Here is a 17250-nt window from a genome sequence, read left to right on the forward strand (position 1 = left end):
GTAACCACATGCTCTTCTTCACACCCATAAAGAAGTGTCGAAGTAGTCATGTAAAATCCAAATGTATAGTGGTTGTTCCTCAATAACCAATGACATGACAATCATAATATTCCAAAAGGAAAAAGAAAAAGAAAAAAATCACTAAGTCGAACACCAAGAAGGCGACTTAGGCAAAAATTAGGGCATCCCGGTGGACTGAGAGTTCAAAAGAAACAGTTCAGGCAAAAGTTAAGGAAAAATAAGAAAAATGAAAAAACAAATAAAAATAAAAATAGGTGACCATCATATCTAAAGACAAAGGGTCACCAAAATTCCTAACAAAATTGAATTTTATAATTACTAAACACGCAGGTGACTGCAACATCAAATGAATGATTATCATTAGTTCTCAAGCCAGCAGATTCACACCTTCAATTTTCTCTTGAAAATTGAATGCATTTGTCAAATTAATTGAATGTAGGACTTGAGATCATCAAGGACGTTGGGTTAGGTTAAAATCAAAATTTTGAGCTTATACCCTTTTGTTTAAAACCGTGAATGAGACCATGTTACAATTCTGAAAAGACCTAATTGAAGTATGGTTTCTTTTGAAAGCATACTCAGTAAGGTTGTGTTAACCTGACTCCTAGATATTTGTTAATCATTTGTATTGGTATCATATCCCACTGTCTTTTGCATTTCGAATGAACCAATGATCCATTCACTGTATGTCACCATCATTTCAATAATAATTAACTTCAAAACTTGAATGAGCATTGCGTTAAAATTACCATTTTTGAAATGAACAATTTTATTTGCAAATCAGCACTTAACATCAAGGAAATTATTCAAAAGAGTAATTAGCTTGGGGCAAGTCATTTCAAGATTCAATGAGTCTGGGGCATTCACTTCGAGACACAACAAGTCTCTCAAAGGCTCGTGCTAGGGCATGCTACTTCCATGGTACAATGAACCCTCCACTCCGAAGGTCGTCAATCATGGGCATACTGCTGCATGATTCAGTATACTGGGGCAAGCCTTCCTACGGTCATATTTTGGAAAAAATTGTTGATGACTTCTTGGCAAGTGTACCAATAATGTCGAAGTAATAAAAAGATTGAATCCACAAGGACTGCCTCCAAGCAAGACAAAATGTGTGCAATATATAAAAATTATTAAAAAGGGGGGTTTTAATTTCAGTGCAAAAAGTAAATAAATGAGTAAACAATGTCACAAAAGTGATCAGTTTATGTTGTAGAATCCCATATTTCTGTATTGTTGATGTTTGATGCCCTGTATGAATGATCTAATCAATATAATCCCATAGAGAATTAACAAAACCGTTATAAATAATCCCTCACGAAATAACTCACTAACCACTGCTCAGAGCTTTCTATCCATAGTCTGCCATCGTAAGCAAGGTTAGGCGATGTATAGAACAGTAATTCTCTATGCCACTACTCGGGGTCTTCTATCCCTATTCAACCAATATAAGTACAACAACTTTCCTAGGTCCAAGACATAGACTAATGGTCGGTATTCCCTATGTGCCTAAAATCAGATTAAAAAGAGTATCTCACATAAAAAGCATTACGAACAAGAAGCAATTGAATAAGATTATAGATCAATATGCTCATACAGTGGTCAGATCAACATAGAATCCAATAATATAGAAATAGGTTCATCATAACACAACCTAAACTAGAAGTGTTTAGTTACTCATAGTGCAATTAAAAATACCACAATTGATAGATGAAAATAACATAAGAAGTCCCGGGAAGTGATGTCCTCCAATGGCTTCAAATGCTCTAAAAATCTCCATTTGTGCTCTCAAATTCATGCTTCAGTCTCCCAAAATCACAACCCTTGTGAAAGTATGGAAGATTCTCTTTTAAAGGCGTCAGAATGGACCAAAATGAGTCAGAAAAAGCCCAGAACATGACCATCGTGCGTGTCATACCCCAAAATTTGCCCGTCAATATTACAAGGCATTTTTCAAGGCACTCCAACTCATTTTTCAAGGCACTCCAACCCTTTGGTCAAGGGATTGGCCTTAAAGGGACAAAGCCCAGCTCACAAGTGGCCCAATCCAGAAAATGGCCCAAACTGGCATGCTCGCTAGGCGAGCAAATCCTTCGCCTAGCGAACCCTTCGCTACAACGCTCGCCTAGCGAAGCTTGCGAATACCAGAAAATTCTGGGCTTCATTCTGAGCCCATTAGGTCATAAAAAGAGTATTATAAATACCCCAACTTCAGTCAGAACAAGGGAGGGGGGAAAACAGAAGGAAAACGGGAGACAAATCGGAACCCTAGCAGGCAACCCTAAAGGAAACCCTGAAGGCGATTCACCGGCACCAAGGTTACCTCCGCCCAACTCCACCCGATACCGAAAGTGATCGGCCAATTCAGTATTGCAATTCCATTGCAAACAGGTTTGCGCATCACTACTGTTTTATGCTTCCAATCTATAATCTCTAAATACATAATGCATCATGATTGAATTGTTGGATATGTAATTAGATTGTGCATGTGAATTCCAGTATGCCTGAATATCCTGAATGTTTGACCATGTTATTTCTGTAATTGAATGCCATAAGGCGTGCAGCATGCTGAGATCATACTGTTCTGAAATTCAAAACCCGCAGCCGCTCGCTAGCACATCGCTAAGCGAGCATGTAGCGAGTATTCGCTAGGCCTTCGCTAGGCGAGGCAGAGGCGAACGTGACAGTCGCCAATGTTTTGGTTGTTATGTTCTATGCTTATCTGATCTATTCTATATTAACCATGCGTTGTTTTGCCTGACATTCATACTGCTGTGTTTCTTTTGCGGTGTAATCTTCGATTACACCCTGATTTGGTATTCTGACCTGTTTGCTGAATGTTGTAAGGGTTCACATACTCTCGGAAAAGGTAGCTTGCTAGGTATTCCACTTTATTTGTGGGATACCCTTGTGGAGATTCACCCTAAATTATTCCATTGATGTTAATGTATTAATGTTATGGCAAAGATCCACCCTCAATTATTTAATTGCTTTAATGTATTAATTTCAATGTGGAAAGTCATCCTAATTACCTAATTGATTACAACTACTTAATCGATTACAAAATATTGCCTTTGAATATGTGATCTTGGACCTCTCTTTGTTGCCTTACGGTATTACAGTACTACGGTCATGTCCCGCGAACGTGGGGATACACTTAGCAAAGACCCTTCGATTAAATCATCATAAAATAAATCATAGTCCCTCGGATGTTGCCTTCGAATATATGATTTTGTCCCTCGATGACCCTTCGATGTAGCGTAAGGTTAAATGATGATCGTCCCTTCGAATGCTAAGGTATCCTTACAAATGTTGCCTTCAATGACCAATCGATGACCCTACGATGACCCTTTTACATCCAAAGGATAAAACTACTTACTTCTCAATAGTAAGGACAGTTTTACCCTCATAAGGATAGGAAATGCCCATAAAGACCTTGGGTAGGTATAACTCCTAAATGCTTGCTCACAATGAAAACTACTTTCCACACCTCACACCTTTTCAAAACATCTTTTAGAAAATCACCACTTGGTATACATTCATACAAGAATCATTACCGAGTTATATTTTTCTAAACAACTTTCAAAACTAAACGAGATAACCACTTTGTATACATTCATACAAGAATCATTACAAAGTTAAATTCTCTTTTTAAAACCTTTTCTAAACCGCTTTCAAAATTAAACGAGATAAACACTTTGTATACATTCATACGAGAATCATTACAAAGTTAAACTCTCTTTTCAAAACATTTTCTAAACAGCTCTCACACACTTTTTCAGACAAGAAAAACATAAGTGATCAAGCAATTAAGAGCCCATGGATAACCATGGATACAAAGGGTGCTAACACCTTCCCTTTGTATAATGTACCTCCCGAACCCAAAATCTAATTAAGGTCTTTCCTGTTCTTTTCCTCCTTTCCTTATTGGATAAAAGAAAAGTCGGTGGCGACTCTTGCTATCCGCGACATTGCGATTAAAAGCAAAACACACAAAGTCAGTTCACCGTATGACAGTGCGCGTGATACCTTGCATCACGCACACGATGTAACTTTAATGACCTTATCATGCGTGCAATGTTACGTGATGATGCATGTGATTATTTATGAAGCTGCATCCTTTTTTTGCTTATTTTCACTAAATTTTCACTAAGTCCACAATTTACACACTTAGCTACTTTTCCCTCATTACTTGGTCATTCTTCTTCATTTTTGCTTAACTTTCACTTTTTCTGCTCCAATTCTTCGACTAAATATATGCAATGACAGACTGTCATCACAACCCCAAACTTGAATCATTTCTTGTCCTCAAGTTACTCGCTTGCAATTGCATATTTCAACAGACAACAAGTCACATAATAAGAATCGAACATTTTTACCACTTAGGTTAAAAATAAATCTTCTTAGGAAGTTGATTTTCCCTAACAATGATTGCATTTGCTTTTTGGTCTAGGGGGGCCTTGTCCCCAGTATTTCCTTAGTATTGTTTTGATTTATTTTGATTCCTTTTTCGTGGACTACAAATCCAAGAAAATCTCACGCACTAGCAAAAAAGACACATTTAAGAGGATTCATCTTTAGACCATATTTCCTCATAATTTTAAAGGACTGTCGAAAGTGGTTGATGTGACCATCTCTGGATGAGGATTTGACAACAATGTCATCTATATAGACCTGCATAAAAGCCTATATGAAATCATGGAGAATAATATTCATTTCCCTCTAGTATGTTGCGCCAAAAATTTTCAATCCAAATGGCATTACGACCCATTCGTAGGTCCCCCAAGTGCCTCGACACCTGAAAGTTGTTTTAGGCACATCATATTCAATGATGAAGATTTGATTGTACACAAAGTAGCCATCTAACATGCTTAAATATTCATGGCCTGCTACCGAGTCAACAAATATCTCTGCGACTAGCATGGGATACTCATCTTTAGGGGTAGTTTTATTTAGATCTCTGAAATCTATAAAAACCCTTAAAGTCCAGTTCTTTTTAATTATTAGTACTATATTAGCAAGTCATTCGACATATCTAGTTGTCATGATGAATTTGCTTTTCAACATCCTTTCAATTTCTTCTTTTATCTTCAACATAATTGCTGGAGCGAACCTTCTTGGCAATTACTTCACATGTTTCTTTCCCCGATTAGATGGTAACTTTAACTCCACCAGTTCTCAACTAAGGCCTGATATTTCGTTGTAGTCCTACACGAAATAATACTTGTAATTCTGCAACAGTTGTACTACCTGGCTCTTCAAACCTGGATCTATCTTGGCACTAATGTATGTAGGCCTTTTGATCGATCTAGCTCTCAGGCCGATTTCTTCCAAAGGATCACATGCTTAGATTTTTCAATCGAAATTATTAGGTTTTTTTTAAAGCCTAAAGGCATATTATCATAGATGTAGTCGAGCCTTTGGTCGAGTATGTGGTCTACAACTTTCACCATGTTGGCCTCACTAGCCAATTAATAGTGTAACTTAGCCTCTTGGTCCATCTTTTCTTGCATGTCAGCCAGGTGGGTCGTGATTCGAGTCCATGAATATGACTCAACTTTATCTTTGACCCTTCTAGTCATCTCATTTTGCATTTTGGCATCTTGGGCCATTTTTATGCGAGTTTTGGCCACATAAGTTGTAATCTTGGTCCAAACATTATACTCAAACATAATAAGGTTCATCATCGCCCTTTCCTGTTTGGGGTTATTTCATAATCTTCCTAAGGATCTTCTCCTTGGACTTATCTTTCCTACATGAAACCATGGGTTGGGTGGAGTTTTACTGAATGAAACACATTATCCTGGGGCCTAAAACCCCAATCCTTTGGTGGACATGGTGCTATGTTCGCTAGGTTCTTGTCAAAGGTCCTCATACTAACGTGGTTTACTTCTGCCAAGTATTAACTTTGGTCTTCCTCCATATTATCCACTATGTCATATTCCCTCCATGAAGATATCCTCTGGTGAAGAGACAATGAGAGATCATTGACCCCATGTATCCATTACCTTACTAGAAGTAGATTATAATTAGCTTTATCAAACGGTAGTCCCGACAACCAAGTCCACCTGGATTATGTTTAGGGAGTGGCTAGTCTTACCCTTATAATTGGAGAGTACCATATTATGGGGCCTGAGGTCTGTGTCAAATTTCCATATCCTTCTCAGCAAAGAATGTGACATCAGATTGACTGTTGCGCCACTGTCAACCAAGACCTTACTGACACCATAATTGTTAACTTTGGATATGATGAAAAGTGGTTTTAAATGGATCTTCATTCCTAAATCAAGTTTCTCATAAACAACATTCTGCTCTTCGATGCAATCGTTATTCATCACATAGTAGCACACTGGCTTATGATAAGCCATTTCCTCTGCAAAACATTCTCCTTTTGCATTTGTCACTTCAATTACCATGTCGTATTTGTTTGACAACACTGATACCACGTTATAAAGGACGTCAAAGTCATCCTCTAAATTTGAGAAGTTGTCTTATGTCATCTCCTAATCCCTATCCTTACCTCTTTCCTTATTACTAGATAAAGTTGGATATACCCTTTCCTTTCTTGGCCTCCTAGTCAATTTGACCTTGGGTTCAACATAAGAAGGTGGTTTCACTTTCTCCTCAGTTGGTCTTCTCGCCACTTCGACCTTTGATTCGACGGGTGAAGGTGGGGAAGATTATTTCTTTGGTTGGATTTTTAGTCATTTTGTTGTTAGACTCCAGATCCTGGTTGTTCCCATGATTTTACATCTCTCTAAACACTTTCTTTTGACACTGATATCTGCGCCACTGTGTTGGAGTCATTGGATTTTTCCCTAATAATTGGGATTGTAGTGATGGTTCTTGGTGGCCTGAGAATTGTCCAGACATTTCCAAGTTTTGTTTAAGTCCCCCTTATTTTGGTTGGTACCTGCTTTGTCATGGGGGTGCATCCACTTCCCCACATATGCCTTATACTAAGGCATAAAGGTCTTGGGTCGACCACCATTGTGGCTTGGGCAACATTTTGTGTTATGTAGGGGACACCCATTTGGTTAAAAGCATAGTTTGGCTTTTGTTGGGGATATTTTCCTCCTATGGGCATTTGAGGCTTAATTTTTTCAAGGCTCTCAATAGCCTTTTTTCGAACACAACGTTGCATCAAGGGCACAACATCACTTATGAGCCTTTCAGTTTGCAATGACTGAGGAAGTCGACAATCTCCTCTTCAACAACAGGGTAGACTGCCTCAAGCTTCTCAGCATAGTTCGACTCAAAACCTCTATCTCTACGTCGGGGCATTCAGTAACCTCAACCATTAAGCATTCTAGTGGCTTAACATAGCTAGCGTCATTGATCTGCAAATGATCAGAGTCGACTTGCATTGAGGTTTCGACCTTGTTAACAAACTTTAGCCTTCATTCATTCAGTGCTCCTTGTACCAATTCCCTAAAAAGGACACAATGAAAGGTTTTATGACCCAGAAAGTTATAAAACTTACAAAACTCACTTTTCTTACATTGCTATAAAGGTGGCGTATTTAGTCCATTAGGGACTATGATTTGGCCATCGACAACTAAAAGGTCAAAAATCTCGTCACACTTTGTTACGTCGAAGGTATACGTTTTGACGACTAACTTATCATTTTTTTGTTCGACCATATTCTTTTCATTTGATGGTTTTAATAGTTTACAGATGTATGAGGGGTTCATGGCTTAAGTTCAACCACATTTATATCATTATCTTCGACCCCCTCATATCATATGTCGTAATCCTAGTCCTTCTCATCTGCCTCTATGTAGGCAACTTTCTCATTTTATGGAACTTGCTCGTTTTGGCTTTCTCAGCCTTTAGGCGTTCGGCCTGTCGAACTCTGTCAGCCAATTGAGTCATATCTCTCAGATGTAGGATATTTAGTTTCTTTCTAATAGAAAAATCCAAACCCACGACGGGCATTTCGACCAACTCATGCTCAGGAAATTGGGTAAAGTACCTTGCCTTCAACAACCTAAACCTATTTAGGTAGTCATTAATCGACTCAGGCGCTATGCGTCTCACACTAGCCAACTCTTTGAGATTAATTTTTTGATTTTCCTATATAGAACTGCTCATGGAATACCCTATATAACTGATTCCAATTATGTATGGAATGAGGAGAGAGTGCCGTGAACCATGTGAAAACAATTTTTGTTAGATAATTTTGAAAGAATCTCATTTTCAATTTCTCATTGTTTGCTATATCGCTCACTTCAGTTTGCTATCGAGCGATATGTTCGACAGTCGACTCACTTGTATCTCCTGTAAACTTAGTGAATTTAGAGACTTTCCATTCCATGGGAGATTTTGTCTGCAAAACATATCCAGTCAAGTGAGACACGGAATTTGGCCTATGTAATCCTACATTAAGGCCATTATGAGCAATGATATTTTCGACTATGTGGATTATATTAAATACCGTCGTTTCCTTGGTAGATCTTTGGTCGAAAAACTTCTTGACCTTACCCTATGTTTGGAGAAATTTCAGCTGACTTCTCTATCGAATTTCCTCTTCTGAAATTTCTTGACTAACGGGAAGATGGGTGTTGGAATAAAAGGAAGAAGAATAGTGTTTTTTGTATAATTATTTAAATGTAAAAAATTATTTCATGTCACCATCGTTAATTGTCACCTCACTCACGTTAATATTACATATTTATTTTCTAAAACATAATTAAAAAAAAATTATGATATCAAAATATCAAATTGTTATAATTTTTTTTTAAAGGACCAATTACTTATTATAAAATAACTTAAAGACGTTTAATGTAATTATGCCAAAATGTTTTTAGATATTTACTTATTATTTTTTTTGGGACCAGATACTTACTTACTTAGAAAGTAAAATGTTTTAAATAATAAACATAAAGAACCCTTGCAATAATTTGACAAGGCTCCAAGTGGTAATTACAAATTAGTATTTTAATAATTAAATTATTATTTTTATTATTAACAAGAATAACACTCATTGAGACAAAGACCCCTTATTCACTCTCTCTCTCTCTTCAACTCTTTCTCTCTCCAAGTCTCTCATTCTCTACGCGATCTCTTTCACTGTCTTTCAATTGCGAATATTTTCACTACAAAATCCTTCTCCATTTCTCACATTTTCGGTTTTCTGTGTCTCTTTTGAGCCTCACTCGAGTAGCTCCGAACCAGTTCATCCTATTTTTCTCCCTCAGATTTGAGCTCAAAATTGCACACTGGATTTTCACTTCAGATTCAATGATTTGATTAATTGAAGTAAGTTTCATCCTTTTTAACATTTTGGGTTACCCTTCTGCATGATTTCACCGTATGATCAACTTGTTAGTTGATTTAACTATTTTCTTTGCATAATCATGTGTTGGTGGATCTGTGTTTTTCATAATGAGTTGGTGTACTTTCGCTTGGGATCCTAAGAAATTTGGTTGAGTTAGAGCAAGTGAATTTGAAATTTTTGATTTTTATTATAATATTTTTCTGGGTTTCGGGGAATCTCAGTAGAGTATTGTAACTGAAACGCTAAAAAAAAGTAGATTTTATTTTTTATTTTTTTATTGTCCGTTGCTGTCATGATCTTGGTACAAATTTATGGTCAAATAATTTCATATTTTTTCACACCCTCTTTTGGGTTAGACTTAGGAGTTAGGATATGATGTGGGTTTTGACTTTTGAAGTTGGAAAATAAGGAAATTTATATTTATAAATTAGGAAAGTGAGAAACTATTATTATTAATTAATTAAAGTCACACTAATAGTAATAACAATTTTACAACCATCTCTTAGGGGATTTGAGCTTCAATGTAATTTCCAGTTTTGGGGATTTTACCATCTACATGCAAGAGAAGTTCATCAATAGATGTCATGTTGCTTCCATTTATAGCTAGTAGGAAGTTCAGAGGTTGATGTTTAAGTCTCTCTGCTGATGGAGTAGAGTTATCTAATTTGAAATGCTTGGGTTAACCTTTTTGTCATATTAGATCGGGTGTATGTGTTTCCGGTAACACGCTCGGGACTATTAAGCATGACTAGTAGTTGTGTAAACTAAATACATCATTTAGTTGTTACCTGAACAACTGCAGTTTATCACTTTTAGACTTGCCGATGAAGATTCAATGTATATGCTTATATTTTGCTGATTGAAAGTATATATTTTCCTCTGCTGCAGGTTTTTTTTTTTGCCATAACTTTCGATATCTGATTCCTTTCTCACTCTAACACAACTGCTTTTGGAAATTGTGAATCTTCTATGGCTGGATCATGGCTTTTAAGAATCTGTCTACTGATGTGAAATGATAGATTTTTTAAACTATTATCAGTATCCTTCCAAGAAACCTGTTTGTGAGATCTCAATTTATAAAGTACGAACATGCCTACATGGTGGGGAAAATCATCATCAAAAGAAACCAGGAAGAAAGCAGGTAAGGAAAGTATTATTGACACATTGCACCGAAAATTTAAATTTCCATCTGAGGGTAAATTAAGCACTAGATCAGGAGGATCTCGTAGACGAAGCAATGACACAATCTCAGAGAAAGGGGATCGTTCTCCATCCGAATCAAGATCGCCTTCACCTTCCAAAGTAGCAAGGTGTCAAAGTTTTGCTGAAAGGCCACATGCTCAACCACTTCCGCTCCCTGGTCTGCACCCTTCAAGTGTAGGTCGAGTGGATTCTGAAATTAGTATATCAGCAAAATCAAGACTGGAAAAGTCCTCCAAATCCTTATTGTTTCTTCCACTTCCGAAACCTGCGTGCATACGCTGCGGGTCAAATCCTGCAGATTTAGATGGAGATATGGTCAACACTTCAGTCTTCAGTGATTGCTCTGCTGATAGTGACGAGCCAGCAGACTCACGCAATCGTAGTCCTCTGGCAACTGACTCCGAAACTGGGACTAGAACTGCTGCTGGCAGTCCTTCCAGGTTGCATCTTCAAACCATAATAAACTTTCAGATAGTACATGTTTATGAATATGCATACCACAATTATTTGTGATTGATTGCATTAGAAAAATATATCTTTTTTACTTTACTCAAAAGTTTCCTTGTTTCTGAAGCTTGATGCTCAAGGATCAACCGTCTGCTGTTGCCCAACTGAATTCGAGAGAAGTGAAAACACCGACAAACATTTTAAGTAATCACACACCTTCTACTTCACCTAAGCGAAGGCCTTTACGACACCATGTTCCAAATCTTCAGGTTCCTCCTCATGGTGTCTTCTATAGTGGTCCCGACAGTTCCTTGTCAAGTCCATCAAGAAGTCCGCTGAGGGCATTTGGTACAGATCAGGTGTTGAATTCTGCATTTTGGGCTGGAAAGCCATATCCAGAGATCAATTTCGTCGGATCTGGCCACTGCTCTAGTCCAGGTTCCGGTCACAATTCGGGGCATAATTCAATGGGAGGGGACATGTCGGGACCATTATTTTGGCAACCAAGTAGGGGTAGCCCTGAGTATTCTCCGGTACCTAGTCCTAGAATGACTAGCCCTGGTCCTAGCTCAAGAATTCAGAGTGGAGCAGTCACACCTATTCATCCTAGAGCAGCGGGAACACCGACTGAATCACAAACAGGGTGGGTTGATGAGGGAAAACAACAGAGTCACCGTTTGCCTCTCCCTCCTTTAACAGTTACCAATACCTCGCCGTTCTCTCATTCTAATTCTGCAGCAACATCTCCATCTATGCCAAGAAGTCCAGCTAGAGCAGATAGTCCAATGAGCTCTGGTTCACGTTGGAAAAAAGGAAAGCTGCTTGGCAGAGGCACGTTTGGACATGTCTATATTGGCTTCAATAGGTATGTTCTTTGGATTGAATGTTCACAATTTCGTTATGGTTCTTTTAAAAAAATTCCTAAATAGGTGTCTTACCAATAATTATTTGGATTTGTCTCTTCTAGTGAAAGTGGTGAAATGTGTGCAATGAAGGAGGTTACTATGTTTTCAGATGATGCCAAGTCTATGGAAAGTGCTAAGCAATTAATGCAGGTAAAACAATACCTTCTAAATCTAGCAAAGTTTGGTAAATAATTCATTTTTCGTCAGGTGCGACATTATATTTTGTAGTCTTGAATTTAACACGGCTTTCAAAATCTAACTACAAGATTTCTCACAGGAAATTCATTTGTTGAGCCGTTTAAGACATCCAAATATTGTGCAGTATTATGGTTCTGAAAAAGTAAGTTCTCTCCTTTTTCCGTTCATGATCTTCTACTAGTCACATGAATATTAATTTCTAGAAGTTTACCTAACAAGATCAATATAGTAATAGAAATTTCCTAGCAGTATTTGTTTCTTTAGACTACTTACATAAGTTTTTGAATCATCCCTTGCACAGGTAGATGACAAGCTTTACATATACCTTGAGTATGTATCTGGAGGCTCCATACATAAACTTCTTCAAGAATATGGGCAATTTGGTGAACTAGCTATTCGTAGTTATACTCAACAAATTTTGTCAGGGCTTGCTTATTTACATGCTAAAAATACTCTTCATAGGTGAACTAAGGCGTCTATTCATAATTAATGTTTTAAATTTTGCTGCTGCCACCTAACGTTTATTTTTTCAAAAACTGATATATCTATCTCCGAAAATTTATTTACATCTATAGGGACATCAAAGGAGCAAACATACTGGTAGATCCAAATGGTCGGGTCAAGGTTGCAGACTTTGGCATGGCAAAACATGTAAGCTTAGCGATGATAACTGTCTAGTATCGATTATATCTGCACTTAAGCTGAATGAGTTAGATGTGAAAACTAAACTCTGTAGACCATATTATATATTGTCCAGAACGTTGCATGATTGCTCCCTGTTTGTTATACATATTTATTACTTGATTTGCAGATAACAGGGCAATACTGTCCTTTGTCGTTCAAAGGAAGTCCTTATTGGATGGCTCCCGAGGTTCTACTTTTCTTCTACTTTGATTTAGTTCTTTCGATTTGAATTGCGTATTAGTTTTGTTTCAGTATCTTTGGTTTTTGATGATTTAGGTTATAAAAAATTCCAAGGAATGCAGCCTTGGTGTGGATATATGGAGTCTTGGATGCACAGTTTTGGAAATGGCTACAACTAAGCCTCCTTGGTCTCAATATGAAGGGGTTAGTAATTCATGTATATATCTGTGATTTTTATATTTATTAAGACACGAAACACGGAAACTTTTTAAAATTATTTCTTCTTAATGTTTGATGTATTTGCATGTTTCTATAACAGGTTGCTGCCATGTTCAAAATTGGTAACAGCAAGGAGCTCCCAACAATCCCGGAACATCTTTCAAATGAAGGAAAAGATTTTGTTAGGAAATGTCTACAACGTAATCCACGTGATCGCCCTTCGGCAAGTGAATTATTGGACCACCCTTTTGTAAAAGGTGCTGCACCTTTGGAAAGACCTATCATGGTTCCTGAAGCTTCAGACCCTATTTCTGGAATTACACATGGGACAAAAGCTCTGGTGCGTAAGCTGTTTCCTTCATGAATCGTTTGAAGCTCAGTTGTATTTGCGTGATTCTCCATGTTACCATTTGGTGGTTGTTTGTATGACTTTCATTGTATGCCGGAACAGTAGCTTCCGAATACGAGTTAGCTCTGTGCTACCGAAGTCTCAATCCATATTCTCTTGTTTTTTAATAATTGCATATCTTTGATCGATTCTCAGGGCATTGGACAAGGAAGAAATCTGTCTGCTTTGGATACAGATAAACTCTTAATTCATTCTTCCAGGGTTTTGAAAAGTAACCCTAATGAAAGGTACCTCTCTTTCACTCACTCACACACAAATGCATGATACTGCCAATGGTAATCTGAAATTATTTCATTAATTTCCAGTGAAAACCACATTCAAAGGAATATATCTTGCCCAGTTTCTCCCATTGGAAGCCCACTTTTGAGGTCAAGATCACCACATCAGAGAAGTGGTAGATTGTCTCCTTCTCCTATATCTAGCCCTCGGACTGCTTCTGGTGCATCCACACCTCTCACTGGCGGCGGCAGTGGTGCCATTCCATTCAGTAATCACTTAAAACAGTCGGTTTACTTTCAAGAGTGTCTTGGAAGCATGCCGAAATCCTCAAACTACATTAACAGCTCCTCTCATCATGACTCAAATATTGACATTTTTCGAGGAATGCAAATCGGGTCTCACATTAAATCAGAACTTGTCTCCTCCGAAAACGATGCTCTCACTAAGCAGTTTGTAAGGTCTCCTCATCCAGAGCCATATGACTTTCAGTCGGTCTTGGCTGATCGCGTTGGCCGGCAGCTGCTGGGAGATCATGTTAAGATTAACCCATCATTTGATCCAAATCCCAGCTCGTCGTTGCTCAACCGAACAAATGGCTTATGACATATCAGGAATCTTCTACGGCCACTACTCGAATCAGCTTTTGAAGTTTCGGAGCTTACCTTCAGTTACACAGATCAGTTCATTGTTATATTTGTAAGGATATAATAATACAATAAGGAGCCAAAGCACAAGAGTATCTGTGTAAATAAAATTGCTTAGTCTTGTATGAGGCACAGAAGTGCATTTTGCACGGCTTCAGGCTTGGGCTTATGGAGTTAATCCTATATCAAGTGCCAAACAATGTCGCAACATGAATCCACCGGCCTTTCTGATTTCAAGCAAATGCTGACTTGTTGGGCAGGAAGAACTTGTTTTTGTATGCATAATTTTCAAGATGCAGCATCAATCAACATCTGAGAAGCGAGGAGCATAGATTTTTCTCATGTGCTAAACATACTAGGAATGACAGAGTTAATGCAATGAATGACAAATGCAATTTTTTGGAACACCATATAATGTCAGGAAAAAGAGTTGAAATGACACAACTTTTAACATGTAGACTATTATTTTTTTTTGGGAGGTGAGACATTGTTGTACAGAAGATGGAGACTTTATTGGTGGCAAGTCTAGAATTGGTAGAAGAAGCTCATGCATGTTATGTTTAATTGCTGGCTCAATTGTATGTTACTGTTGTTGTATCTTTTCTGTACATTTCAACTGTAAAATTGAAGAAATATGATCTTGTGATTCTCTCATTGGTTTAATGTATTTGTTTGTTCCAAAATTAGGTGACTTTACAACTAGAGCATATGAGTTTCTAGTTATTGCATCACTGCAATTTAAACTGATGTATCAAAGTTTTCATTACATTTTCAATTTTAGAGTTGAAATGATATTGAGTAGGATGAAGATCAAACATCTCTTTGCCATGCAACTATGATTACTTTTGTGACACGCTTCTCTGTGGAAGAGTTTTAGTCAACTTTTTTCTCAAATGAGTTAAAAGAGAAAGTCGTAGCTCGTAAGTGAAGGAAGAAGGCAGGTACCAGAAATTTTAACATGGGGGCAAATATACTTTAATTAAATTGTTATATGAATAATTTATATTCAAGGTTATAAAAAAATGTATTTTTATGTATGTGAACAAATATTTATTTAAAACTTTATTATTAAATATTTGATTCTTCACAAAATTATTATTGAAAAACTATTTTTATTTGGGACAAATATATTTTTTGATTAAATTATTATGTGATTAATTTATTTTCAATGTTATTAAAATATGTATTTTTATGTATACCAACAAATATTCATTTAGTACTTTGTTATTAAATATTTGATTCTTCACAAAATTATTATTAAAAAATTATTTTTATTTGTCATAATTTTGTTATACAATAAAAAAATAATTTTAAAAATAAATACATCAATGAATAAAAAATATTCTTACGGATATTTTTTAAGAAAATATTAATTTAGTAAGAAATGTTTTGAATTGTACCTAAAAGAAAAAAAATTAAATTATTAGTTTATTATCAAACAAATAATATAAAAAATGTTATTAATATATTCAAAATCAAGTAAATGGGGGCAGCGGCCCCATTCCATTATTTGATCCTCCGTCCATGCTGGTGAAAGATTATTTGTAAAGATGAAATCTATATTTGGATGGATGGAATGGAATGAGATAAAATGAAACTGTATAAACTTATCATTTGGATTAATTAAAATATGATGGAATGGAGCGAAACTGGATGAAATTTATTCTATCCCATTTTATTATGTTCTATTTTTTAAACCCTTAGATTTGGAGGAACGATAAAATTGATCTATTCCATCATGAAATACTCAAACAATGAAATGACATATTATTCTACTCCATTCCGTTCCATTCTGCTTCGTTTGTTTTGTTGGGTTTGAACTCTCTTCCTATGTGAATTAAAGTCAAAATATGTTAGCCCATTTATGTCTCACTTACTTTACGTGGAGATAATCAATATGATTAGTGATTGAACTCTGTATTGATTATTAGGATTAGTGATTGAAAGAAAGTGATAAGGGTCTTATATTTATGGGGGATCCTAAATAGAATCAAGGTAGAATTAAGAAGATAGACATTGGACAAGGGGTTGTTCATATAAGACACTTAGTACTAATTCTATTGAAGAGTGAATTTCCTTTCCTGGATTGGAAGCCCCCTAGATGTAGGTGTTGTTTGCCTTGAACTGAGTTAACAATTCTCTTGTATTATTTTATTGCTGTATGATTTATCATTCTGTTTTATAGTATCTGTTAATTCCAATTTAAGATGTTGAAAATATTGACTTAAGCATTTGGTCCAACATATATACCCTTAAAAACATAATCTTAATTGACATTAGAGCATACATCCTGTTCTGTTTAGGTGAGCTCAAGGGAAGATATTTTATGTTCAAATGGACAACACTAAGGATGGAGGATCTGTCAATAGACCATCTGTCTTGGATGACTCCAACTATGATTATTCGAAATCCAAAAGGGTTGTTTTTCTCAAATCCATGCACAACAAAACATGGAAAGTTGTTATAAAAATTTAGAAGCATCATGTGATTACCTCTCAAGATGGAACATCAACCTTAAAGCCTGAAGTTGATTGGACAAATGATGAAGATGATAAAGCTCTTGGAAACTCCAAGACCTTGAATGCCATTTTCAATGGTGTGGACAAGAACATGTTCAGATTGAACAACAATTAAATATTACATTCACTCATTCTTTCTTTTGATTAAAATTTGAAATCTCTCTCACATTTCTTTTTCCTACACTTTTTCACTTTCATTTTAATTTTTTTCTCTATTTATTTATTATCACTAAAAATACTAATAATCTATTTTTTAATTTTAATAAAATTAACAATTTATTTTATCTCAAAGATCACTATCAATATAATATCTATTTTATTT

General features: G+C 36.3%; 1 protein-coding gene across 1 annotated transcript; it reads left to right on the forward strand.

The window, feature by feature from the left end:
- Positions 1-9008: 9008 nt before the first annotated feature.
- LOC127091574 (mitogen-activated protein kinase kinase kinase YODA) lies at positions 9009-15072 on the forward strand. The gene is made up of 12 exons (XM_051030245.1): positions 9009-9282; positions 10190-10944; positions 11079-11816; positions 11919-12006; positions 12134-12196; positions 12356-12516; positions 12630-12705; positions 12866-12925; positions 13015-13122; positions 13238-13477; positions 13682-13773; positions 13852-15072. Exons 2-12 carry the CDS (start codon positions 10391-10393, stop codon positions 14366-14368), a joined length of 2697 nt encoding a protein of 898 aa, XP_050886202.1. The 5' UTR covers positions 9009-9282; positions 10190-10390; the 3' UTR covers positions 14369-15072.
- Positions 15073-17250: the final 2178 nt, after the last annotated feature.

The sequence above is a fragment of the Lathyrus oleraceus genome, chromosome 6, assembly GCF_024323335.1.
Source record: "Lathyrus oleraceus cultivar Zhongwan6 chromosome 6, CAAS_Psat_ZW6_1.0, whole genome shotgun sequence".
In the NCBI taxonomy this organism is placed as follows: domain Eukaryota; kingdom Viridiplantae; phylum Streptophyta; class Magnoliopsida; order Fabales; family Fabaceae; genus Lathyrus; species Lathyrus oleraceus.

Bases quoted from the DNA above. Each gene is read 5' to 3' on its own strand.
- LOC127091574 (XM_051030245.1), top strand. From the start codon at position 10,391: ATGCCTACATGGTGGGGAAAATCATCATCAAAAGAAACCAGGAAGAAA. The intron at 10,945-11,078 runs GTTGCATCTTCA...TTGTTTCTGAAG, and splicing joins GCTGCTGGCAGTCCTTCCAG to CTTGATGCTCAAGGATCAAC. The intron at 12,706-12,865 runs GTAAGCTTAGCG...CTTGATTTGCAG, and splicing joins ACTTTGGCATGGCAAAACAT to ATAACAGGGCAATACTGTCC.